The sequence below is a fragment of the Coffea eugenioides genome, chromosome 9 (genome assembly GCF_003713205.1).
Source record: "Coffea eugenioides isolate CCC68of chromosome 9, Ceug_1.0, whole genome shotgun sequence".
Lineage (NCBI taxonomy): Eukaryota > Viridiplantae > Streptophyta > Magnoliopsida > Gentianales > Rubiaceae > Coffea > Coffea eugenioides.
This window is the reverse complement of record NC_040043.1, coordinates 13,262,838-13,287,158: the sequence shown is the minus strand read 5'-3', so window position 1 is coordinate 13,287,158 and position 24,321 is coordinate 13,262,838. Positions and strand designations below refer to the sequence as shown.

General features: G+C 35.4%; 2 protein-coding genes across 4 annotated transcripts; one reads left to right on the top strand and one right to left on the bottom strand.

Moving 5' to 3' along the window:
- Positions 1 to 1,631: 1,631 nt before the first annotated feature.
- On the top strand, positions 1,632 to 11,132 carry LOC113781956 (N-acetyl-D-glucosamine kinase). Its single transcript, XM_027327841.1, has 7 exons — positions 1,632 to 2,042; positions 2,526 to 2,673; positions 5,277 to 5,468; positions 6,822 to 6,950; positions 9,389 to 9,558; positions 9,913 to 10,043; positions 10,926 to 11,132. Exons 1-7 carry the CDS (start codon positions 1,868 to 1,870, stop codon positions 11,001 to 11,003), a joined length of 1,023 nt encoding a protein of 340 aa, XP_027183642.1. The 5' UTR covers positions 1,632 to 1,867; the 3' UTR covers positions 11,004 to 11,132.
- Positions 11,133 to 12,614: 1,482 nt separating this feature from the next.
- On the bottom strand, positions 12,615 to 22,057 carry LOC113783790 (WPP domain-associated protein). 3 transcript variants are annotated; one of them, XM_027330011.1, is made up of 6 exons: positions 21,924 to 22,057; positions 18,838 to 21,353; positions 18,115 to 18,241; positions 17,113 to 17,214; positions 13,544 to 13,622; positions 12,615 to 13,111 (listed from the first exon to the last, which is right to left on the bottom strand). In XM_027330011.1, the coding sequence occupies exons 2-5, from the start codon at positions 21,339 to 21,341 to the stop codon at positions 13,545 to 13,547; spliced, it is 2,811 nt and encodes a 936-aa protein (XP_027185812.1). In that variant the 5' UTR covers positions 21,342 to 21,353; positions 21,924 to 22,057; the 3' UTR covers positions 12,615 to 13,111; position 13,544. The 3 variants fall into 3 exon arrangements, with proteins under 3 accessions (XP_027185812.1, XP_027185810.1, XP_027185811.1); XM_027330009.1 differs by having other exon boundaries at positions 21,929 to 22,057; XM_027330010.1 differs by having other exon boundaries at positions 12,615 to 13,071; positions 21,929 to 22,057.
- Between the last annotated feature and the right edge of the window lie 2,264 nt (positions 22,058 to 24,321).

The window sequence follows — 24,321 nt, the reverse complement described above, 5'->3', positions numbered from 1 at the left end:
AAATGTATGTTCTAATTCTAATTAGTTGAATGACCTTTTTGACTAAAATTTTTTTTGATAACTAAAAAAGGAATGTTAAATAATTTTTTATAGCCATATATTGCCACATTTGCTCTAAAATAAGGAAGTGAGAGAAAAGGTTTAAGAAATGGAATCAAACAAAACTTTTTAGTTTGTGTGTTATTGTTACGACAATGAATAGCAAGGATGAGTTCAAAAATATCTCCAAATATATTTACATTGAAAATTTTTTATGTATAAAATTAGAGTAAAGTTTTTCAAAGACACGCCTAAAAATACTTAATTCACATGGATCAATGTTTCCCCTAAATTGTAGGCAAAGGCACATGGCAGTAGTTTGTCTGTTCCATTTGGTCACATTTATGTGGCCTAAATTGAGGCTGCGCTTCTAAAATTTATGAATAAAAAAAATAAAAATTTGAAATTGATTATTTACATGATCGCACTATTATCTTATCGATCAACGACCTAATTTATAAGATACAAAATTTTGAATTTGGCGATATCAAAGGTTGTACAATTATTTGATCAAACAGCAAGGCTTGTTTTGAAATTTGGACAAAACAATTTGCCTCTCTAAAGGTATGGGGTGGGGTATTCATACTTTATCTCCCTCCAAATTTGGAAAGTGTAAATCTTATATACACTGACAGTGTATACACTTTCACCGTTGAATCCATGACACATATGTAAAAATTGGAACTCAAATTCAAAATTTGCATAATTGTCATTCATCTAATGCCGACAGTTTATACACTTTTACCGTTAGATCCATGATACTGTATTTTAACTTCGTCACTCCAATTATATATTTCTCTTCAAAGAGTACCATTGACTTCTTGTAGCCTAATAGTCAAGTTTATGGCTGTTGTATTAATACCTTTATACCTTTCTAGCTAGGAAATATTCATCAAGAAGTGCAATGCATGCCAAAAATAAAAAAAAAAACAAGGTCAAACCAAAATTTTTGGTGGTCTAGCTTCACCAGATGAACTTAAAATTCTCAACTTTCAGATATCAAACTTCAACAAATGAATCACGGACAACTGTTTTTCGAGCATAGCTAAATGCTCGATAGAATCACTTCAATACTTCTTAAATCTCCTAATTCGTACTTTCATTGAATGAATAAGCCTTTGAATTGAGTGAAAATTTAGCATATTTTAAGGGATTAGGCAAACTTTTCTGGTTTCTCTCAAAAAGGTTTTAGGACTTCTTTCCAAGGGTTTATTGCCCTACGTACGCATGGCATGCCTTATTTTTATTCCAGTACAAGGGTACAATTGTACCTTCACTAACGAATCTTCACTATTTAAATCATTTGAGAGAAAGTTAAATTGGATAGTAATACGGAATGAATTATAAGTTGAAAATCTTAAATTCAAGACTGGGGGGGGGGGGGGGGGTGTCGTTTGATTGGTCAACAAGGGGTAAAGTGTATCTTTTCGAAATTCGGGGTGATAAAGCGTGACCATCCCATAGCTTCAGGGAGCAAAGTGTGATTAACCCTTAATAAACCCCATTGAAAATGAGAAAATTGTGCAAATAAGGATCCAAAGAAAGGACAAGAAATATGTGTCTCAATCGTTGAACACGCACTCAAGAAAAAGTAGTAGTACATTCAAAAGTTCCCAATTCCAACAAATATCTTATCATTCGCAAGAAAAAACAAACCTTTACGGTTTCTTCTTCCCTCTCAAAATTATACTACTGCTAGAATAACTAGGAGTAGGTTGCTTGCTTGCTTTGTCAATTGTCATTTCATTTCTGATTTCTGCATCAAAAAATATTTTCAAGAATTAGAAAAATACGGGGGAAAAGCAAAAAATTTGGGTTGACTTTCTGGATGGGGTCAGAGTCAGAATGCGGTAAGAGTGAGGTGGTCTTGGGTGTGGATGGCGGTACTACCTCTACTGTCTGCGTTTGCATGCCCCTTCTCCCTTTCTCCGATCACCTGCCGGACCCTCTTCCTATTCTTGGCCGGGCAGCCGCCGGGTGCTCCAATTACAACAGCGTCGGAGGTATATTCTTGCTATTGTATTTCAATAGGAAATGATTTCATGATTTCTGGACGGTTATGTATTGTGAAGGGTTAATTGATTTTTGAAGTTAATTGTTAGTATCAGGTTGGTAGAAGGTCAAAATGAAAACAAGGAAGGGGGAAAGAGGGATTTGGTTATCATGGATTTTATTGTGGCCTGCATTTTGTTTTCTGGGTTGAATTTAGATTTTGATGGCTTTCATTATGAAGTTGATTTCAGTCGATTTCTGTTTTTTTGGAGTTGAGGAATATTATTGTATGTATTATAGAAATAATTTGCTGGTTTTTAGTTTCTGACCTGAAATGAAAATTCATGACAATTGGTTGTAGGCTGTGGTTTGACTCTCATCCCTGCTATTTGTAAGACCTATTCCTAGTGTGCTTGAGAAAGGGGAAAAGATAAAACACCAGTTGCTCGTTAGCGATAAATGTCATTTGCTATTTTGCTGTTTTGTGTTCTCAGAAGATGCTGCCAAAGATACATTGGAAAAAGTTATGGAAGAAGCGCTTTCGCAAGCAGGTGTGAAAAGATCGGCTGTTAGAGCTGTCTGTTTAGGTGTATCTGGAGTTAATCATCTGAAGGATGAGGAAAGAGTATTAAATTGGATAAGGTATGGTATCTTTCTGTTTAAGTATGATTTCTTTTATATTATCTTTTGGGTTTGGTAAGTATTAGATCACGTATTTGTTAAGATACAGGCTTATATTTAAAAACTTCAGTTGGAGTTAATGAATCCATTCATCCATTATGGTTTACAATCCGTTTTATCTTCCTTGATGGTAAAGGATCCTAAACCAATGAATGATTATTTTGAATAGTGCTATTTGAACCTTGTTGATCATCATAGTGTTTACTGCATAGACGGCTACATGGATTTTGGAACGTGCCAAAGTAGCTGCTCTTGTACAATTTTTAGATGATTGTATGTAGCTACTCTAGTATATTCTTCCAATGATAATACTGATTGATGAGTTCTAGGACATTAGCATGCCTTAGAAAGTTCGGGCAATAAATAGTTTTACAATCTTGGGTCAGTATGCTTGGATGTAATATTATGTCTGCCTACACTGCTTTTTCTCTATTGGGTAAGAAGGAATTGAAGAACCAATGCTTTAGAAGGTTTCTCGTTTTGCTTGGGGCAATCACTTTTGGCATTTATGGTTGTTATTAAAGTTGAAGCATGCATACTAGCATATTTTGCTTGCTATTACCCATGGGAAGAACATAATGCCCCTTCTGCATTGAAGGAAAGACTACTTTGTGGTACTTTTTTGAAATAATTTTTCTCTCTTAGAAATCTTCTTTTATAGAATAGGAATTGAAATAATGTTTTTTTGGGTGAGTCAATAAGTAAAATTTAAGAGTAGGAAGAAGATTTTAGAGATGGTTGCTGATATTGCCAGAGCAATTCTTATAATCCTGGAGCGATTTTTTATCAAATGGAAAATTACCCTGTTGACGCCAACATTTCTATGGGACTGACCAATGAATTTTTCTCTTACTTATACTCCTCACTCTCCCGTTTCCATTTTCAGTTTCACTATGAATCTTTTTCTATTCTCAACAACCACCTTTAATGGCTACTGACATTCACACCTGATGTGATGTTGCTGGTTAAACTAACTAGCTCCATTTTCAAAGTGCAAAGGTTAAAATCATATAGAGCCATCACTTCCTAAAACACTTTTTTGAATGTAAAGGGGAAAAAAATTTGAAACATTATAAGACATCAAGGGCCTTGATTTCATATTCCTAAATTTTAACTTGAATCAATCTTGGTAGAACCCCGAAATAGCTTAGTAAATCAATATTTGGTGAATAAAGATCAACCGCACAACTTAGTAATTTTACGTGAAAGCACAAAATGTAAGTTGGAAATGTACAGATCTATCATGAATGGACTAAGATTCAACAATACAAATGAGATGAGCACCATATATAACCAGAAGGAAAAAATCATGGTATCATACAATACCAGTCAAAAACCATTCTGATAACTGTACCAAACTTGGGAGGAAACAAATCTGGAAGGCAGCAGGGTAGGGAGGTTGTAGAGAGATACTCATCGACAAGAGCAAGAGAGAAGCTGGTTGGGAGTGGTACTTGTTGAGACCTGGGATTGGGGAAGGAAATAAAGTGGATGGTTGGTGAAGGGGAAGCAGGACTGAGTGGAGCAGCAGCAGGGCTGCTAGGAGTAGGGTGTCAGAGAGAGAGGTAGAAGAAGGGGGAGGGAGTTGAATACGACAAACAGAAGTGGAGGGAGTGGGTTCCATATGAATTAATGAAGATGTTGGGGTTGACTTGGGGAAGGTTAGTTTGCCATTTAATGAATAATGGCTCTGGTATTAAAAGAATTTCTCAGGCAATATTGCCAGCCTTTTAGAGATTTGTCATTTACATGTCTTGCTCATGCTCAATACTCCTCGAAAAGAAAGTAATCATGGGCAGTATTGCCAGCCTTTTAGAGATTGGTAGTTGACATGTCGTTCTTGTGCACAGTGCTCTTGAGAAAGTAACCAATTTACCTTGAACTGTTTAGCCAATGGTTTAAGCTTCATGTCTTATGTGATCATTTAGTTTTTCTGTTCTTTCTACCTTCTCTTTCATGCTTGTGGGATGTTTGTTAAGGGTATCATAACATATATATCATAGAAGGCTTGTTGTGTTTTGAAGTTGGAGAAACTGTGAGCTTTGCAAACTGTAGTGTGAATAAGTGCAGCATTTAATTTGGATCACATGATCCTGATTTGAAACCTCTGTTCTCTGAATTTTGGTATTAGAAAATTATGGCTCCTTTAGGACAATTGAAGAACTGTTAAAGGCCTCATGACTTGGATGGAAGCATTGTTAGAGCTTATGGGAGTCGAAATTAATGGAAGAGACTAGCCTGTATTCTAGAATTATTGCTTCATGAAAATGGAAAAAACATCTCTTGGTGTACTTCTCAAGAATTTTGTTAACAAACGATATTAACTGTTTGCTCTAAATTTTTAGGCAGCTTTATTATGTGTTCCTTTTGAGTTATTATTTAACGGTGTGTATCAACCCCAAACTTTTAGGCTGCTTTATCTGTGTGTTCATTTTGTGTTGACATTTTATGTTCAGAAAAGGTTACAAGGCCTAAAGAAGACAAACATAAAGTACTTTTTATTGAAACATATGGCAGATTCAAAAAACTCCAACAAGTGGTTCTAAATTACTGTAATTTTGCAGGGACTTTTTCCCTGCTCATGTGAAGATATACGTTCACAATGACGCTGTTGCAGCTCTTGCAAGTGGGACTATGGGGAAACTTCATGGCTGTGTGCTTATTGCTGGTACAGGGAGCATATCCTTTGGATTTACGGAAGATGGAAGGGAAGCTCGTGCTGCCGGTGCTGGACCTGTATTGGGTGACTGGGGCAGGTGATGTTAGGAAATGTGTTTTATCGTATAAAAAGTTGCTCTTTGTGATTCTTTTTGTCTTTTATCTAAGTGATGAAATGGATGTGATAGTTCTAGCAATCAATATTAGTCTATCCTCTTAAATTTAAGTAGAAAGCAAAAACCAATAATTTGTCCTTCATCATAGCTTGATTAAGATAACTGAAACTGGTGCTTATTTGACTCTTCATTTGGCAATTGTGGGCGCATAACAAACATCTAGGAATACGAAAGTGGCAAGGGCATTGGGGAGACGGGGAAAAGAGGGATATACAACACGATGTAGTTCCCAAACATGGTACCTGTAGTTCACCATGCTGGATGAGGGATTTTATTTTCTTAGCTGTGACTCAAAAAATATGCACACTGAATCAACTTTGGCCCTCGAAGTTTATGGATTAATTTATCTTCTGATTTAATGAATCAACTTTCATAATTTTGTATTTTCTTTGTTTAGAATGCTTCTACTGAAATTCAGCAGAGACTGCAAAATAAAAATTGCAGATTATCAAATGAAAGTGAGCTAAATATTCTTTCTCGCATGGAGAATCTTTGAGCTAAATATTCTTTCTTGCATAGAGAATCTTGTGAAATATATTGATCAATCTTAGGACAAAATGTCGGTGTCCTGCTGTTACTTTAAAGCAATGGCAAGGATATTTGGCATAGGTTTATCTTAGGTTGCTGGAGCTCTGTGATCAAATTTTAAACGAAATGACGAAAATTAACATTAAAGTTTGTGTTGTTTACAACCAAATGACAGGGACTAAATGAGATGGCACAAAAATTTAATGGACAAAAACTGAATTTCTTCCCATCTCTTGATGATTTTGTTTACTAACTTCAAATAATTAGAATCTTGAAAAAGAAAATGACAGAGCCATTGCAGATTTTCTTTGCAGCAATCTTTTTTTTTTTTTTTGGGTTTTGTTGTTGTTGCTACTCATATAAAATCTATGTTGGACTTGTATGCTTTCATAGCTCCAAACATTTGCATTTCTGCGAATGGATGGTCTGAAACATTTTTGTGAAAGGATTCCTATAATTACTTTTTCTGGAAGATTGTTTTTGCATTTTTCTCCAATCAGCTTTTGTGTCTGAATTTGCTTGTCTGACCTGGACAAGACAGAATTAACAGTATAGCTCAGAAAATGCTCTACGTTGGACTTATCAGCTTCTGAATTCCTTGTAGCATGTTTGTGAGATGACTAAAGAAGATGGTGTTTTTAAACTATATGAGTTGACCATATATATATATATATATTTATATATATGTATATATTTTAACCGTATAGTTGGTTCTTTTGTATCTAAGATATATCTGATTCTGTGCAGTGGCTACGGAATTGCTTCTCGGGGATTGACGGCTGTAGTGAGGGCTCATGATGGTCGTGGCCCGCAGACAATGCTGACAGATCATATTTTGGATTCACTTGGTCTTTCTTCACCTGATGAACTCATAGGGTATCTCTTCAATACTCATAAAAAATTGTTGTCAGTTCTGTCACAAGTCATTGATCAAATACTAATAATGATCTAAAGTTCAGCATTAGGATTAGTTGTGAGTTGGCAGTTTGCAGATGTGAGAATGCAAAGACCATCTCTGAAGTTTTCCTGAGTCATTAGACTGAAGCCTTCTCACATGGAATGATACTTCTTAAACAGGGTGAAATCATCTCTAGAATATTAAATCAAAGAAGTAACATAGCAGTGCTTTTGAGGTTGATCAGCTTAGAGCTTTCTCTTGCATTTGGTTTTAAACCTATAGATCTCCATGATCAGGGAAGGCTGTTCATATTCCTGGCTATTGTTTGGTTTTGTGGCTCACATATTGAATTGAGGTTAGTTATACTATGCTAGTGTTAATTGCTCTGCTAGCCATTTAAAAGTAAATGAGGGTCTAATGTATTTGGGAGTCTGAAATGAAATGGAAATCCATTTAACATGCCCATGGAAGAGAGAGAGAGAGAGAGAGAGAGAGGGATCGCTATCAATCACATTTTTAGTCTTAATCTACGGTATTCTTTTTTATTTTTCAAAAGATGTGTATCGCTAGATATTCGATATGTATATCAAGTATTTTCTTTTAAAGTCGTTTAGGCCATGATATAGATCTTATTGTGATTTTAGGGTGTATTTGATAAAACTGAAGTCTGAAATTTGAAATTTGAACTCTGAATCGATTAAGTGTTTGAATTGTTAAGTACTAAATCTGATACATTTGAGTGGATATCACATTAAGTGAAAGTGAATTGCTTATCACTTATTTTTAGGAGCAAGTTTTGTCTCGAAAATTCAGTGTCACTTAATTAATTCAGATCAATTTTTGGTTATCAAACGCATCTGAACATGGTAAGATCAGAATCTATTAAGTTTAAGTGCTGAATTGGGCCGTCTGATCAAACAAGGCGTTAATGACATATCAGACGAAAATTACTTCAGGCTTTAGTCAACCATTACTTGTCTAAGATTTGAGATAACAAACAGTGTGATTGCTGGGTTCAAACTGGTGTTTTTGCCTAGGAGTTTAATGAGTAATTTGCCACTTACTGAACCATTAAATAGGACAATCCATTACATTCGGAATGTCTGAATGTAGTTCCTCAAATTTCTGATTTGGCTTTACTTAACTTGTATAGTTTGCTAAATAAGGACAACTAAAAAATTGACTCTCCATTTTAACCTATTAAATATGCTTGAAGGTTGAGACTGAGGTAAATGTTCACAGCCTTTTGGATAAAAGAGAAGCTTTTAGTATAATGTCATTTGTGTCATACCAGCTTTAAGCATAATGTCATTCGTGTCGTACCTGGTTGTAGTCCTATTTTGACTTTTATATGGGTCTATTATTATGTGTTTCTCAAATGTTCTATCCTCTTAATAGCAACTTAATGTCTCTGGAAGATACTTAAGAGTTCGAAAGGGAAAAGTGGAAAGTGTGGGTCAAAAGCTACAGTTTTCATACAAGGGATGTTTTTGATCTTTCCAACAACTGTTTACAACTTCTAACTTAGGGTCTGTTTGATAACATAAAAAAGTGCTGAAATTGAACTTTTTCAGACATTCAGGTGTTTTGAGTGTTTGATAAATGAAAATCCATTTGCTGAACTTGTTAAGCACTGTTGAACTTTTGTGTATTTTTTTCAGTACAAGAATCCTAACTGAATGTTTAATTCTGATAAAAATCAATAGAATTACTTGAACTACTTTATCTTATATATCAAATCTACCCTTATTTATTAATTATGTTCAAAATTCTTATCTAATTAAACAACTTGATATTCTCTATATAACAATTTTCTATTTTTCTTTTCTTTCTTTTTAATGACTTTCACATCTTCTCCATACTCCTCGTTTAATATATTTCATCTTTTATATTAATTTGATTTAAAAATAAATATTGTCATTTTCATACCTAACAATTTTAAACTAATTAAATCATAGGTTCTATTTCTTTTTTGGATGAAAAGATATAAGGGCAAAGTTGTCAAATTTAATTTATTAAGCATTCAGTTATAAATGTTTATCAAACAGTATAAATAGGTTTAACATTAAAATTCAGACATTCATATATTTCTTTTCAGCGCTTAAAATTCAGCAAATTAATTGTTTTAGTATTCAGACTTCAGAATTCAGATTCAATTTTATCAAACGGAACCTTAGTCTAAAAGTTTGTGGATCTATCAAAACTGAGAATAATTCTATTGACTGTCCTAAGTTAATGAGCTTTAGAAAGGTAAGGGACTGTGCCCTAATAGAAGTTTGAGATGGCTAAATTGCAGACCTTCCAAACATAACGGACTAAAATTGCAACTTTACTACTGGAGTATAAAATTATTCTGATTGCGGTATATTAATTAGAGGCACCGTCAAAATTTCATGTTCTCTTTATTGGAATTTAGGTGGACCTATGCAGATCCATCTTGGGCTCGTATTGCAGCCCTTGTTCCTGTTGTAGTATCTTGTGCAGAAGCTGGTGATCAAGTTGCAATTGAAATATTAAACAATGCAGTAGAAGAATTGGGTTCAAGTGTAAAAGCTGTTGTTCAAAGGCTATCCTTGGCTGGGGAAGGTCAATGCTTAAGCTTAATATTTAATTGCATTGAGCGCGCACACACGCACGCACACCCACACACCCACACACCCACACACATTCTCTCTCAAATACTTGAATGGAAATGTTGTTTTCTTTTTCTCTAAAAGGTTGGATTATTTGAAACAGCATGGAAGAAATCTAAGCTCTTGAAATTTTCTGGTAATTACATCTTGCAATATGAGGATAGCTTTGAATTCTCACAAATTTTGATCCAGCTGTACTCAGCTTTAGGAAATGGTGGTGGGGGTGGAAGAACAATTTAATTTCCTATGGACATGCTCATGGGTTTCATTAGAACTGCAAAGCTGAAAAGCATGGTTTTATTTCCAGACGGAAAGGGTTCTTTCCCTGTTGTCATGGTAGGCGGTGTTCTTGAAGCTAATAGGAGTTGGGATATTGGGAGAGAAGTTATCAATGCTATATTGAAGACCTATTCTGGGGCTTGTCCGATTAGACCAAAGGTTAGTAAAATCAAGTCTTTTGTTTGATACATGACTTCTTTCTTTTGCCCCATGCCAATGTAGCATTATTACCCTTGTGAGAGTGCAGAAATGTGTTAAGGGAGAATCTTGAAACTTAGAAGTGTTCATCTTTCAGTATAGGGCTAATAAATTACTGCTCATACATTTTCATAAATTTCTGGAGGGAGGAGGTCTTTTATATGGTTGACAATTTATACACATTACCATTTTAACTCATTCACCTCCTTTCCCTGTTTTCCCCCATTCAAACTCAAAAGTAGCAAAGTGAAGGTGCATGCATATTTGGATATGATGGTGAAAGAGAAAAGTTATTAACAAGGTATATGTATCGGATGTCGCATCTATTTTTGTGGATTTGCATTAACAATTTAAGTTGCTTTAGCTTATTGTTCCCTTACTTGCAAAGCATGGAAGAAGCTTGGGTTGAATTTTAATAACGTGAGAGTCTGGGTGAGCGGTTGATGTAGTTTTTCAGGTACCAAATTAACAAGCCTTATGCTGTCTTTAGTCTCAAATAAGTTGGACCAATAAAGACCTGTCTATATACGATTATTCTTCTCACTTTTATTCTTTTGAGGGAATGCTAGATATGAGAACAATGAACAAAAAGCAAATAAGAAAAGCAGGAATCCTTGCAGAAGTTGCTTTTTCTGACTACTCAATTTACAGCCATCCACTAGAACTCTAAATAGCAACGCATTCAACTGAATAGTTACAAAAGATTTGCACTTGTTTTAGTACGAGGCATCTGGGATTTTAACTTGGCCTGTTTGTGCTTGTGTATCTTTTTAGTGTTAAGAAAGCTTTTCTCATCATGCAGTTCTAGAGGTTCTTAATTTCAAACTGTTAAAAACTTTTTAGGTGGAGCCTGCTATTGGAGCAGCCCTTGTGGCCTGGAACTCCTTGATGAAAGAGCTACCGGCAAATGGCCATAGATGACTTGGAATGGAAAATTATTCAATTGTACAGAAATTATGTATTACAGATTGATACCAATCATCAATAAATTGTGGAAATTGATAAAATAATCAGCCACAGAGGGATAAAAGTTCTCAATGAATATTAATTTCTGTGATACTTGTTCTTGCTGCTTTGCATTGCTTTGCCGTCTGTATTTTATTTTATTTTTAATACAAGGGATGGGTGGGATTTAAGAAACGATGAAAAGAGGGAGAGGGATTTGACCTAATGACTTTTAATTCTTAAGGCCTACCTCGGACAATTTTGGCAGTAAATTTTGGCTGACAGCCCAAATTTTCACCTATTCTCATTTGTGCTCTTTACGAGTGTAGTTTCTTTTCTCGGGTGATTGATTTCCAATTTCCTCTCTCTGAAACATTACTTAACCATGGGGAGTCAATTGATCTTGGGATTATCGATGAAAAGAAAATAAAATTCTGAGAAATGCATTTAATTGTGTTGGTTTTTAACCAAACAATGAAAGAAAATTATAAGTTATAAGACAAGGGATGCATGGTTGATTTTAGACATCAATAACCTGAACTTCCGGTTATGTCTTTACAAATCATTTTTAACTCTAATATCAATTAGTCTATTAGGGAAAGTGTTGTTCTTGTTGATAGAGGTTCTCTCTCTCTCTCTCTCTCTCTCTCTCAATTTTGGTATTGTGGGAAAAGGGGAAACAGTGGGACTAAGGAAGTTATTACTTCTAATTGGTCAAATGCTATGTGCCCTTTTGTGTTAATTGTTGTCATAAATGGAAAAAAAAAAAACAATTCTGTTCAGATGATTAAATTCTCTTGCTTTACACATTTTGCCATCAAGACATCCTCATCTTGGAGATGGCAAGGGAACGATAAATGGTCTCTTTTTATTTCCTAGCCCTTTCTTCTCCTTTTAGCTTCTGCTTTTTTCTTGAATGGTTTTCATCTCTTTTTTTGTTCAATGGTTTTAATTTGGAAATTGGGAAAAAAAAGGTATTACCCTTTTTCTTTTCTTTTTTTCATTAACTAAATAGTGAAAGATAGATAAATCCAATCATAGGTTAGTTAAATCTGTTGAGGGTGGAACTCACTCTTAACACACAACAAAGGTATTTTTACGATCAGATGTTAAGAAAATAAGAAATTTTATTGGATGAGTGATAGCACTTTCAACGCATCTAAAAAAGGATTTTTTTTTTCTCTTTTCATTACAACTTGTCAATTGTAGAGACCTTGTACTTTGGTCTGTACATAATTAGGATGAAGTTGGTTTTTTTTTTTTTTTTTGACATAAGTTCAATGTTTTTTGACGAGAAATGTTGATGAAGGTTTTCAATGCAATGCAAATTTACAGGAACTAACGCTTAACTTCCATTCCATATTCGAAGCAGAAATAAGGTTCTATTAAATCATTTTCGCAGAAAAAACACCATTAAGACGGACATCCAAAGGGATGCATGCTCCCTTCTCTTCCTGCCGATCAGATAAGAAGGCTTTATATTATCTCAAGGTTTTCGTAGTATGTTATACTGGTACTTCTGGTCATTTGAGTTGTGCAGAGAATCGAATAAACCAGCAGAGGTCTTTAGCACAAACAATATAAGCAGCCAGCAAGGTAGACGGTGTAGTAAACCATTTTTTTATACATCATTCACAGAAATTTACAGTAAATGCTATACAATCAACTGGTCAAGGAAAAAGAAAAGAAATGTTACTACTATAGACTGCTATTGAAACTAAGAAACTTTTGGCTACAATAGTTGATGATACACCTTTAAATAATTGCACAACAAAATTGATTTCTGCACCACATATCAGGTTGGACAGTAGTGTAACTTGGGATTCTTGGCATCTGTCGTTCTGTTGCAGCTGCAGGTGCTTTCCAGAATTCTGGTGAATATGATTAACTAATGTTCCACCATCATAACTGCAAAATACCTCCCTTAAAAGTAAGGGTTAAAAAAGATTGTGCTCTCGCCAAAGAGGATTGATTGGCTTGGAATTGGTTCCATGCGAACCCAAAAACTAGCAGCAGCAGGAGCAGCATGCAATGATGTTTGATTCTGCTCACCAGAAGAAATATACAACCCTTTAGGAGACACCCTTTTAACCAATTCAAAATTAAGTATGTCAGCAAGAATCCAAGCAAATACCCTGTAGGCTATAGAACATAGCTAGGCAGTAAAAGGCAAATAAGGTGAAGAGAACATATTCTAGGCTATTTGTCTATTTCTTTCATCCGATTAACTGTTTTACAATCTATTTCTGGAAATGCCCTTTTCATTTCTTCCCCCCCGGGGGGAGGATATAGCGGTATAGTGGTTGGCTTTGGTGCCAGCCTCTAAGACTTACTGCCAAAAATAGCACATAAACAGGAAGTAAAAGGTAAATCAGATGAAGAAAACCGTTCCTAAGTTATTCTTTCATCTTACAGCTTTAAATTTACTTTTTAGGTTCCTTTTTTGTTTCTATAGGGCGGGTTAAGTAATCGGTTTTTGTGCCTGCCTTTAAGGCTTCTACAATAAAAGAACCTACCTTAGCATGGGGAAAATTGTCGTTGCTTCATCGATTCTCCAGTTAATTCTCGTCTAATGAGTTTAAGGGTCTCCATAACCTGCAACATGATAAAAGAAATTCTGGTAAAACAAACTGATATCAGATATATAACTAGATGATAGAAGCATTATCATGTGGCAAACAGATTCCCTAGTCTGTTAACAGAAGACCAGGAGGCAACGGGCTAGGTTGTTGCATGAGGGGAAGACGTTATATAAGTTGAGTATGCAAGAAAGAGCTTGCGGGTGGGGGGTGGCGGAAGGTTTTCACTGGGCTGTTCTTCATATCGTCTACTCACAATTTACGGTCCTTCAGCGGGAAAATTTAATAATTTTGCATGCACAGAAAAGCACGAATGTCTATGCTCCTCAAGTTGAGGTTAAGAAGGTCTTGACAAAGGTTGGACCACGAATAACAATATATAGGTCAAGTTTCCACCCTGTGGGAAATGATCCATCCTCAGTGAAAAAGAAGTATCGACTCTGACCAATATGGAGTACTCCTTTAAGACATGTTTTGAAAGCAGCCTTTTTCACACTGTCCTAATATTGAATCAGAAGAATCAAGCTGTATCGCAATACTAGAAGTATGGGGCATTTTCCAAAAAGCAGAAAATGTAGAAAGCATTACAGAAGTCACAATCCGAACAAGCATGGCGAAGCCCATGAGCTTGAGGGCAAATAGCATTCTTATACATTTTTGAGTCCCAACCCCCTCAATATTGCAGGTCTGACCCATAAATAGCCAGTAGATCAAGTTACTCACAATAGGTGGAGCGTGTGTACTCACAGAAAAGTAAGTAAGAGTGCTTATAATGATGAGAAAATTTGTGAAAAGCCACAGTTTGGGGAGAAATTATGTCAGGAGAGATACAAGCCATCAATCAAATAACAAAATACTTCAGTTAATTTTTGACATGCAAATTAAAATGTGCAAAACCCAGCAAGAAGGATCTCACTTGTGAAATGGAGGAGACCTATGATTTATTAGAAAAATGCAAATTTAGACATATGCTACCACAGTTCATGGATACGCTGCACAGCCAGCACAGCCAGACATATGACATTAAGTTTTAGCCCCAGAGTAGCACGTCATGGTCCCCACTAGGCAGTGCTAGTTTAAGTATTAAAGACTTTCCAAAGATTATTTGGCATCTTTTCAACCCAGCAATAACAAAGCAAAGAATATACAAAAAGATTGTTAATGATAATCTCCTGGTTACATGTAAAGTCAATTATCTGTGTCACCATTTTCTCCATTTCAATCCAAAAGAGCCTCCCAGTTCTTCAATAATTCTCTCCCCTACCACGTTGAGTTCTAATACCACATAACAGATGACAATTACTCCCAATTTCCCTTACTTCTTTTGGAGTGTACTCAGTACGTGATTACCTCCCAGTTCTCCAGTTATTTCTCTTGTCCACCTGTTTGCTCACGTGGTTAGTATTATGTGACAACAGAAACCATTGAGCTTTTTCTTCTCTGCCATCTTGGCATATTTGGCTTCAGTTTATATACAGTTTACTACATATCCTTCATACAATTTGGTTTAGAAGATAACAGTTCTTAAATCCCAGAATTACACATCATATTCCAAATTCTTCATCCTCTTTTATGGAGTAATTTTTATATGTTTACTGCATGAAATTATTTTGGACACCTATTATATGAAAAATTCCAGCACAGATCACTTGGGATGTAATTTTGGTCCAAATAAAAGAGTCTATAAGAGTATATTATCTTCCCACAGACAAATTAATTTAGCTGCAGGCTGCAAATCATCTTCTACTTGAAAAAGTCTTTGGCAAAATGAGGTTGAAGAAGTATTGACTCTAGACAATTTTGCAGGAAAAAAGAATGAGATTCATGCTTGTTTGGCCACAACTCTAGCAATGGCAGTACATCATATGATGACACTTAGTAGTTATTCTAGAGTGCTAACTTTGTTACGCTTTTGGGCTTTGAAAAAAAAAACCATCACTGCCTGAATTCCAATATAAGTAAATTTTTTAATCTATTACAAACTTGGATTGGATATAATGGATAAGTACTAACTAGGTCTACTCAAATTTCCAACCCAGGCCTAAGGCCATTATCCTATCTTTACTGTAATCTGATTTTTGACAAAAGAAAAACTATTACAACTATTCCTAGTAAAATGTTGGGTTTATCTTTAACAAAATTTTCATGTACTTTGAACAACAAGCCACAGTATATATGAAGAATATAAGGCCTTGTATAGTTGCCTTGGGCTTTTTCTATTTCAAAATTTTTGTATATTATATTTTCATTTTCTGTTTAATCTGGATAAACATGTACTCAAGTTCTTAGTGCGATATATTTTGTGGAACACACTACATTATCCATATGCTATTTGTTCTGTCTAAAGGAAAAAATTTTGAAATTTTTTCCACTTTTATTAGAAAAGTCCAAAAGAAGTAATCACAATTAGCTCATGACAGAACACAAATTCAAAAGTGATTGTATGTTATCCTTCTGTAATAAATAATGGTTCAAGGGGGAAAACAAATCCAACAAGTAAAAGAGACAGGTTTGATGGTAAATTAAGTGGGTTTTGCCCAGCATCATATCCACGAAGGGGTTCAAGCTCAGTGAGATTGAAAGGAATGGATCATTTCATGGGGTTTGGCTTAGCTGCAGGTTCATAAGGAAACTCCCCCCCCCCCCTCTCTTCAATCGCATTCCAAGCAAAAGGAGAGAGCACAAACCATTCAATTGATGCAAAAGTTAAAACTAGACATGTCTAACGATACAAAACTTTACTGCTTGCTCTATAAGGTGAAAAAGGATCACAAACAACAGAGCAAAAGATGTTAGCTAATACAGCATGGGAACCTTCATGGCCATAGCATCTCAGAACTGTGGTTAATTCCAATAGATAGGCTTTTAGATGGTATATATGAACAACTAGCAACACTTTCTGTTATGTAGACCATAGGCAAAAGCTAACTCTATATTCAATCTTAAGACTCAAACCATCAACATCTAAGGTAGTAAACAATTGATGTGTTGCATGATTTCATTTCAAAATGCCATAACTGGAGATGAAGTAAATGTTAACATGGAGAACATGGAGAGTTTAAACTCAAACAGATTGGCTTATAAACACGGGAAGAAATTTTAAAACTGGTGTGATTAAACTCAAAAAAATGCCTCACAAAGACCAAAACGTTTTTTCAGAAATTTATGAGATTGGGCTCGTGAGAAGGTTAAAATTGCAAGGTTTAACTCAACAAGTTGGGAATGAACTAAAAAGGAATTCTTTCGGAAAGGAGAAGAAAGCGGTTAAATAATTGCAGTATCCAACTTTTGCGTTAAGTTCATTTGATTAACCAGACAGATGCAAATATCTAGATAGCTGAAGGTTGTCTAGGAAACTGCATATGCTTGTATTAGTCTAGTAGATCTAGTAGATAGATGAACGGTTAGACAACCATACAAAATGGTCACGGTGTTTGAAGTGCATACATCTATATAAAAACCAACAAGGTCATGTGACATGATGTAACAGAGAGTAGTGAACTTACCCCGGGATAATGTCGTAAAACTGGAGAGTAGTGATCTAGGGCTATGTATATCTTCTCAAGCAAGTTGTGAAACTTATCCACCTTATCACCCAAAAGATCAACCTGAATTGCAGCAGAGTACTAAGTTAAGAAGCGCAAATGGAGGACCACAATATACATCTAGATTAGGGTCTAAAAGTTCCTAACAACCAAACATTGAGTTTGTTTGGATAGAGAGAATTTGGATGATTTATTTGAGATATTTACTGTAGCACTTTTTGTGATGTGATGTATGTGAGATAAAAAGGTGATTGGGATTTGTGAGGATAAATTAAACAAACCAAATTCTCTCTATCCAAACAAACTCATTGTGTTTCCTTACTGTAGGATCTAATATCTTCTTACTCACTGCTCCCATAATCTAAACCAATGCCATAAATATGGCTTATTCCCAATGCTGAACATTATACTAAGATCCTCCTCAGTCTTGCTCTCAACTTTATTTTCAAGACACCACATCTTTGATGCTTGTCAATTATCAGAAGAACCAAGGACAAATTACTGCACTAATATTCTGGATGTAGCATGAAAGGAGTAACTATATTATGTACATAAACACTTTGCTGTTTGTTTCTTGATAATAAACGCACCATTTCAATTAGCACTATCAACCAAGTCATAGGGCAAAAGACGGAGAAATATCAACTAAGAACAATATCCTTCTCAAATACCATAAAAGGCCCTATCTCTACTTAGGTACTTCTGGTCCATTCTACAAGTTATTGTATCTTTCTAATGTGGACACACACATCAATCAACCATTAACTAGCATCTTATGCATGATTCAATAATCAAGTTCCTCTGTTATCAAAAAATACAATATCAGAATTTACTCATAATTGATTGATTTACCAAATTTTCTCAGTTCACCATCCATATAAAAATGCACCAACTAGTACTCATTTGACATGATGAGCAGACAAAACCTTGTATACAGGGCAACAAAAGAGCATAATTAATAACCTCAGCCTCAGCCTTTTGAAGATGTGCACGTTTCCTCTCAAGCCTCTGCTGATACATGCGCCCTGTCCTTTTAAGCGAGTTAGCTTTCTTGACCAGAGAATTCAATTGAGAAGATGAATCTTCGACCCTGAGAGGATAAAGGAAGATTTCAATTGTACATGAACTCGATTGCTCATTAAGACTAATCTGCATCAGAGGAATACTTTTGTTGTAAGTAGTTGTAAGCAGGGGCCAATAAGGATTAAAAGCTCCATTTTAAGTCAAAGCACTTGACTAATGTTTGACCATATCCAACAAAGATCACATAACAGCACCCATGCCAAGTCCTGTGGACACCTGTTCTTTGGGGTTCCCTTACTCTTATTACCAATGACTAATCTGTTCAACTCATAATTACTTTAATAGAAAAGCAATTCCGGTTGGGGTCAGGTGAACCTTGTTGTTTATGATGTCAAGAATGCAATTGATGCTAGTTAATGGAACTTATTCCTAAGAGACAAGGATATTAGAGATGCACATCCATCCTCAAGCAGGGACAAACACACATAACACACAAGCGTGAATGCATAAAGCCTTAGAGTTTCAAAATGAACTCACTACAACTTCAAACAATGCAAAATAAGCACTAGATAATAGCAAACTAGTAGTTTTTTAAACAAACTCCAACCGATTACTGTGCTCATGAAATAAAAAAAATGAAAAAACCTAGCAGAATATATGTACCTCAGGCTATTTGCTTTCATTTTCCCTGTTACTTTGCATTCAAAATCAGCAAGCATCTTCAACAGCCCTTGGACATCAACAATTACCGCTTCCATCTGTTCCCTTTCTTTAGATTTCATCAGTAAGAAACTTGCATGCTTTGCTTGGTTTAGAGCAAGTTCCATCTTTCTTTGGTTGTCAGCCTCCTCTAAATCCTGATATGCTTCTTTGAGTTTTTTATTCAATATCTGGATTTTCACTTTATCTGCTTCAATTTGTGATGATGCTTCTGCCAATTGGTCCCTTACCAATTCCAATTCATTAGTTCTCTGAGAAACTAGTAGTTTCTGCTGACTTGCATCTGTTCTAAGCTCTAGAGTAGCTAACTCAAACCGCTCTCTCTCTTTTGAAATGTCCATTGCAAACTTCTCTTTCTCTTGCACTGACACTGCTAATTCTTGCTTCAGTCTTTCGTGATGTTCAGCCTCTGATTTCAATTGATTATCTTTTTCCACAGCCTTCACCTCAAGAGATCTTAGACTTTGACTTTCTGTCAAATATTTCCCATACCATGTATTGAGTTCTTCAACAGCATTCTTAAGAGATTCTCTAAGTAATACATCAAAGATTCCTTGTGCAATTAATGACTCTAATTCAGAATCTTCAAATTCAAATGTTGGTGCAACTTCAGCTTTGGCAACAACTCCCTTCAAAACAATATCATAAACCTGCTGCGTTATTAAATACTTCAGGTCTGATTCTTCAGTTGCACATTTCATGCATCTTGCTATCTCACTTACAACACATTTATATATATCTTCAATAACTGCAGCTTCTATATGTGCATCTTCCAAAGCAGAGTTGGCCTCAACTATTGAATGCTCCAACCTTTTTTCAGCAGCATCAGCAACTTGGGATGACAGAAGCTTCACCTCATTTTTCCTGTCTCTAAGTGAGTCTTTTAGTTGATGATTTCCAGAGAGCAGGCCAAGAGGTCTGTCTTTTAAATCATGGAAACTTCCAGTATTACTATTAGATGCAGGTGGTTTTTCATTTTCCTCAAGGATGTCATCCAATTTCAGAATAACTGCTGGGATCCTTTTCCTTAATAGATCAAATTCCTTATCCTTCTTGTGTGGCAAACAGGAACCCCTTTCTTTAAGGTATTCCCTTTTTAGACTATAATAATCCTCAGTCAGCTGATGCACAGTTGATTCATGGTCTCTCCTCAACTTTGTTATGATGTTATTGAAATGAGCCACCAGTTCTTCCTTGTTCAGGTGTTTCAGTTGAACTGCTTCATAGTTCTCGGGCACATCTGTTGTAGAACCCTCTAACTTAAGGTATTCCCTTTTTAGACTATAATAATCCTCAGTCAGCTGATGCACAGTTGATTCATGGTCTCTCCTCAACTTTGTTATGATGTTATTGAAATGAGCCACCAGTTCTTCCTTGTTCAGGTGTTTCAGTTGAACTGCTTCATAGTTCTCGGGCACATCTGTTGTAGAACCCTCTAACTTTCCATTTCCATCCCAAAGAGATGATGAGGAATTAATGTGGTTGCTCAAGGCCCTGCGGTGGAAATGATCTGCATCATGAGATCCATGGGATGATAGTTGCTCTGTTTCTGAATGGGACAATGACTTTAACATGGCAGCTAGCTCCTTGCGTACATCAGAAATTTGACTGAACTTTTCGATCCAATCAACACTTTGACTGCCACTTAACAGAGCACTTTCACTCCAGAGTTTTTGCTCAAACTCTTCCTGAATAGTCTGAATTGAACTGTGCATGACCATATTCTCAAGTTCTTCTTGCAAGTCTCTCTCCCAATGCCACTGACTAAGTGTTGACTTGGACAACCTTAACATGTCATATGCCTGATAACAGATGTTTTCTAGTGTCATCGTCAAACTGTCTAACATCCTATCTACATCAACCCAGCTTTCAGATTCCTTCTCCCACAGAATACCACCTAGTCCTACCAACTCTGAACCAGAATTAATGCTCTTAATTGAACTACAGCCTCCAGCACCAACAATTCCCTTCTCAAGGTTCTTAAATTGCTCTCTTACTATACTACTTAGGCCTTTCAAGGACTCCCCCATCTTATCATGCACTGAGCAAGCCTCCTCAAAAGTCACACCCCTCCCACTACGAATACTTTCCAGCTGATCCTCTATCATGGATGGCCCAAAAGACTCAATAGCGTCAAAATCCACATTATGAAATTTCAAAATCTCCTCCATGTTGGCCACCTTGAGTTCTTTTGCCGCAATTTTCTCAGCTGCCTCTTGCTCCACCGCATTCACCATTCCCTTAATAACAGAGTCACTAACCATCCGTGAAATCATCAGTCGGTCATCGATATCATCCAAATAAGTATCCAAATCCACCAACAGCTCATCCTCCAAATTCTCCCCTACATTTTCACCAAGCCCCGCTTGCTCCCCCTCATCCCCATCCAATCCACTCACATTCCCTTCTTCCACTCTCTCACCCTCCATCAACTCTTGACTCTCCATTCCTTATCCAACCTAAAATAAATTTAGAAAAGGAAAAATAAAAAAAAATTTAAGCACTTATAAGCTTCAATATGCTTTATCAAAAATCTTAAGATTAAGCTAAAAATATAATAAGGCAAAAGTGAAAAAATTAGAAAAGAAATTTAAATAAATTTAACTCTTGACTCTCCACTCCTTATCCAACCTAAAACAAGTTTAGAAAAGGAAAAAGAAGAAAAAAGAAGAAATTTAAGCACTTACAAGCTTCAACATGCTTGATCAAAAATCTTAAGATTAAGCAAAAAATACAATAAGGCAAAAGTGAAAAAGAAAAAAGAGTTGTTTCCTCTTAGCTCAAGTTCTAATGCCTAATTTAGCTCAACTTTGTACCGGATGTACCAAATTTAAATGAACTAAACACAAAATTACAGTTAAAAAAAACCAAATAAGAAGTTCAAATGTAACAAAACTTATGCAACAAATGCAAAACAAAAAAAGAAAAACTTAAAAGAAATGAAGAGGGCTGCTCCTTCTTAAACCTTATTCAAATAAAAATCAGAACTTTATCCAAAATTAACGGTCAAGAAAGCATTTGAACCCAACCTTACCGTTAAAAAAATGTGGGTTTTGCTCTCTGGCAACAGCTTTCAAGTGGGTTTCTTTTACTTCTGCAAGTTGTTAGGGTTTTTGAGGGATTTACTGCGTGTTTGTATGTGTGTTTGCGGGAAGCTGTTCGACGTTAGACTGAGCGGGAGAGAGAGAGAGAGAGGGCTGTGAAAGAACCTTTAATAGCTAGTTTGGGAGTTCAGAATAGGAAGGAAAAGAAGAGAAAAGAAAAGAAAGGAAGGGAAAAAAAGGAAAACATGTTTTAATGTTGTTTGGAAATTTAAATAAAAAATGAGATGATTTGAAATATATAAACGTTAATAAAAATTTGTTCAATATATATTTAAAAATAAAATAGATATTTTAAAATATTTTGTTAGACTTCCTCAACATTCCTTTGCTTTTCGATCACATTTGGGCCGAAAAGTATATCAATAAAAGCAACAACATACTCTCCATCCAAATTCTTTGATTTCTTTTCTTTTCTTTTGTATCTCTCGAAAATTCCCAAATGACAGAAAGAAAGCCTTTTGTTCTTCTTTTCTTTCTTTTCTTATCAAATCCAATCTTCCAAGACCACATTAAAAAGAGGGGTACTAAGTTACTAATCCTCTCCACAGGATGACCATCATAATTCATAAGAATATTTATGACATGATTTTTATTTATTAAATTATATGATAAAATAAATAATATGAGTGTTATTAACAAAAAAAAAAGTGGAATTTTATTAAGATTTTCCATGATTAAGGTTGTTGTTTGTTTAAAAATTTTGTTAAGCAATCATGGAAGCTCATAATTGCATTGATGGACCCGCTCGAAAGCTTCCAAAACCATAAAGTGAAAATTTCCCACCGAGTTAAGTAATAAGCATTTACTATAAGCAGACGCGTTTTGCTTTCCAATTGATTGTGACCGCTGATTGATGGAGATTTATTAAATGTTGGTGGTTGCTTCTTTTCTTCTCCTTTCTTTTTCCAAAAGATCCTTAGGATGGTTGAGAAAGTATTTTAGAATCTTAACATTGGTAACTTTCATTTTCATCAGAGGATTTTTTTTCTTTTTTTTTTTCTTTAAATAAAGAGTATCAACAGTGGCACTTCACTTATCCGCTCAGGATTTTGAACATTGTAGGATAATAAAATAGTATTAGGTATGTTAAGAGCTGACTAACCTCACCTTTCATTGAAGTTCATCTTAATTATCGAGTTTGGTTAAAGGTTATTATTTCAAAGCTAGAATGTAATTTTAGGTAGCTTGTTAGCCAAACTAATATTGCATCATATGAATTGTTGATCCTTCCTCTTTAAAAAAAAAAAAAAAAAAAAAAAATCTGCTTTATGAATGCCAAGTACTTGGGATTAATTGCCACTGGCCATTTGGTCCAGTGGTCATCACCATTAAAGGTGATGTTGGAGGTCAGGGGTTCAATTCCTGACTCCCAGTCTTAATTGATGTTCATCGATAGAGTCTGTACTCACATCGAACCCCCTCCCCTTCCCCTTAGACTAGGCTAGATTAGATTATAGGACATCTATCGTTGCGACAAAAAGTACTTGGGATTAATAAAGTCTCCACTTTGCACCTTCAATTTTTTTTATTCAATACTTACTTGGCAAAGACTTATATAGATTTGGTCCGTCACTTAAAAATAGACCCTGCAAAAATAAATAAGGCATGTCGCCCCTTTTACTTTACAAATCTTCAGGCTTTTCGACCAAAAAAAAAAACGACGTGGCGAGTTTTCGGCTACATGGTCCACAGCCTAGGCGGTAGACTGGGTCTACCCAAAGTATTTGCCTACTTGGTAACTTTACACCTCATTCTCTTGATTTTGGAAAGTTTGTCCACTAGTAGCCACCTTGTCTACTTGGAAAGTTTGTCCCAAAGCATTTGCCTTGTCAGTGACTTGACACCCTATTCTTTTGATTTTGGATGATTTATATGTTATGTTGATAAATGTGTAATATTCTCATTTTTATTGGCTAAATTTGCAATGCACATACTAAGTTTAAGGGCTTAAAATTTAGATTTGGAGTTGATTTAAAGCCTAATTAACGTAATTTTTCACACATTTGTTCTATGCAAACTCTTGACCCGTGTTTCTTCCAACTCGAACACATATTTCTTCTTCCGCCAAACCCTACAAAAATCAAGCATTTAACACAAACTCAATCAATATTAAAAAAGTAAAAAGGATTTTTTTAATAGGCGTCCAATGGGCACTCATTAATATATTTATATCACACCTAACTTATCATATGAATTCACACACAAATAATTATTATACTATCTTACATTTATATATTTCCCTAATTAACGTTATCTTTTCAAAATATGAACACTTGAAATCCATCTTAACAATGTCCGACACCCGTTAGACAGGTCCAATAAA

Coding starts and splice junctions, on each gene's coding strand:
- LOC113781956 (XM_027327841.1), top strand. CDS start 1,868: ATGGGGTCAGAGTCAGAATGCGGTAAGAGTGAGGTGGTCTTGGGTGTG. Junction 6,951..9,388: donor TCACCTGATGAACTCATAGG/GTATCTCTTCAA, acceptor ATTGGAATTTAG/GTGGACCTATGCAGATCCAT. Junction 10,044..10,925: donor CTTGTCCGATTAGACCAAAG/GTTAGTAAAATC, acceptor AAAACTTTTTAG/GTGGAGCCTGCTATTGGAGC.
- LOC113783790 (XM_027330011.1), bottom strand. CDS start 21,341: ATGGAGAGTCAAGAGTTGATGGAGGGTGAGAGAGTGGAAGAAGGGAAT. Junction 18,242..18,837: donor ATGAAAGCAAATAGCCTGAG/GTACATATATTC, acceptor TTATCCTCTCAG/GGTCGAAGATTCATCTTCTC. Junction 13,623..17,112: donor TTTTACGACATTATCCCGGG/GTAAGTTCACTA, acceptor ATCATGTTGCAG/GTTATGGAGACCCTTAAACT.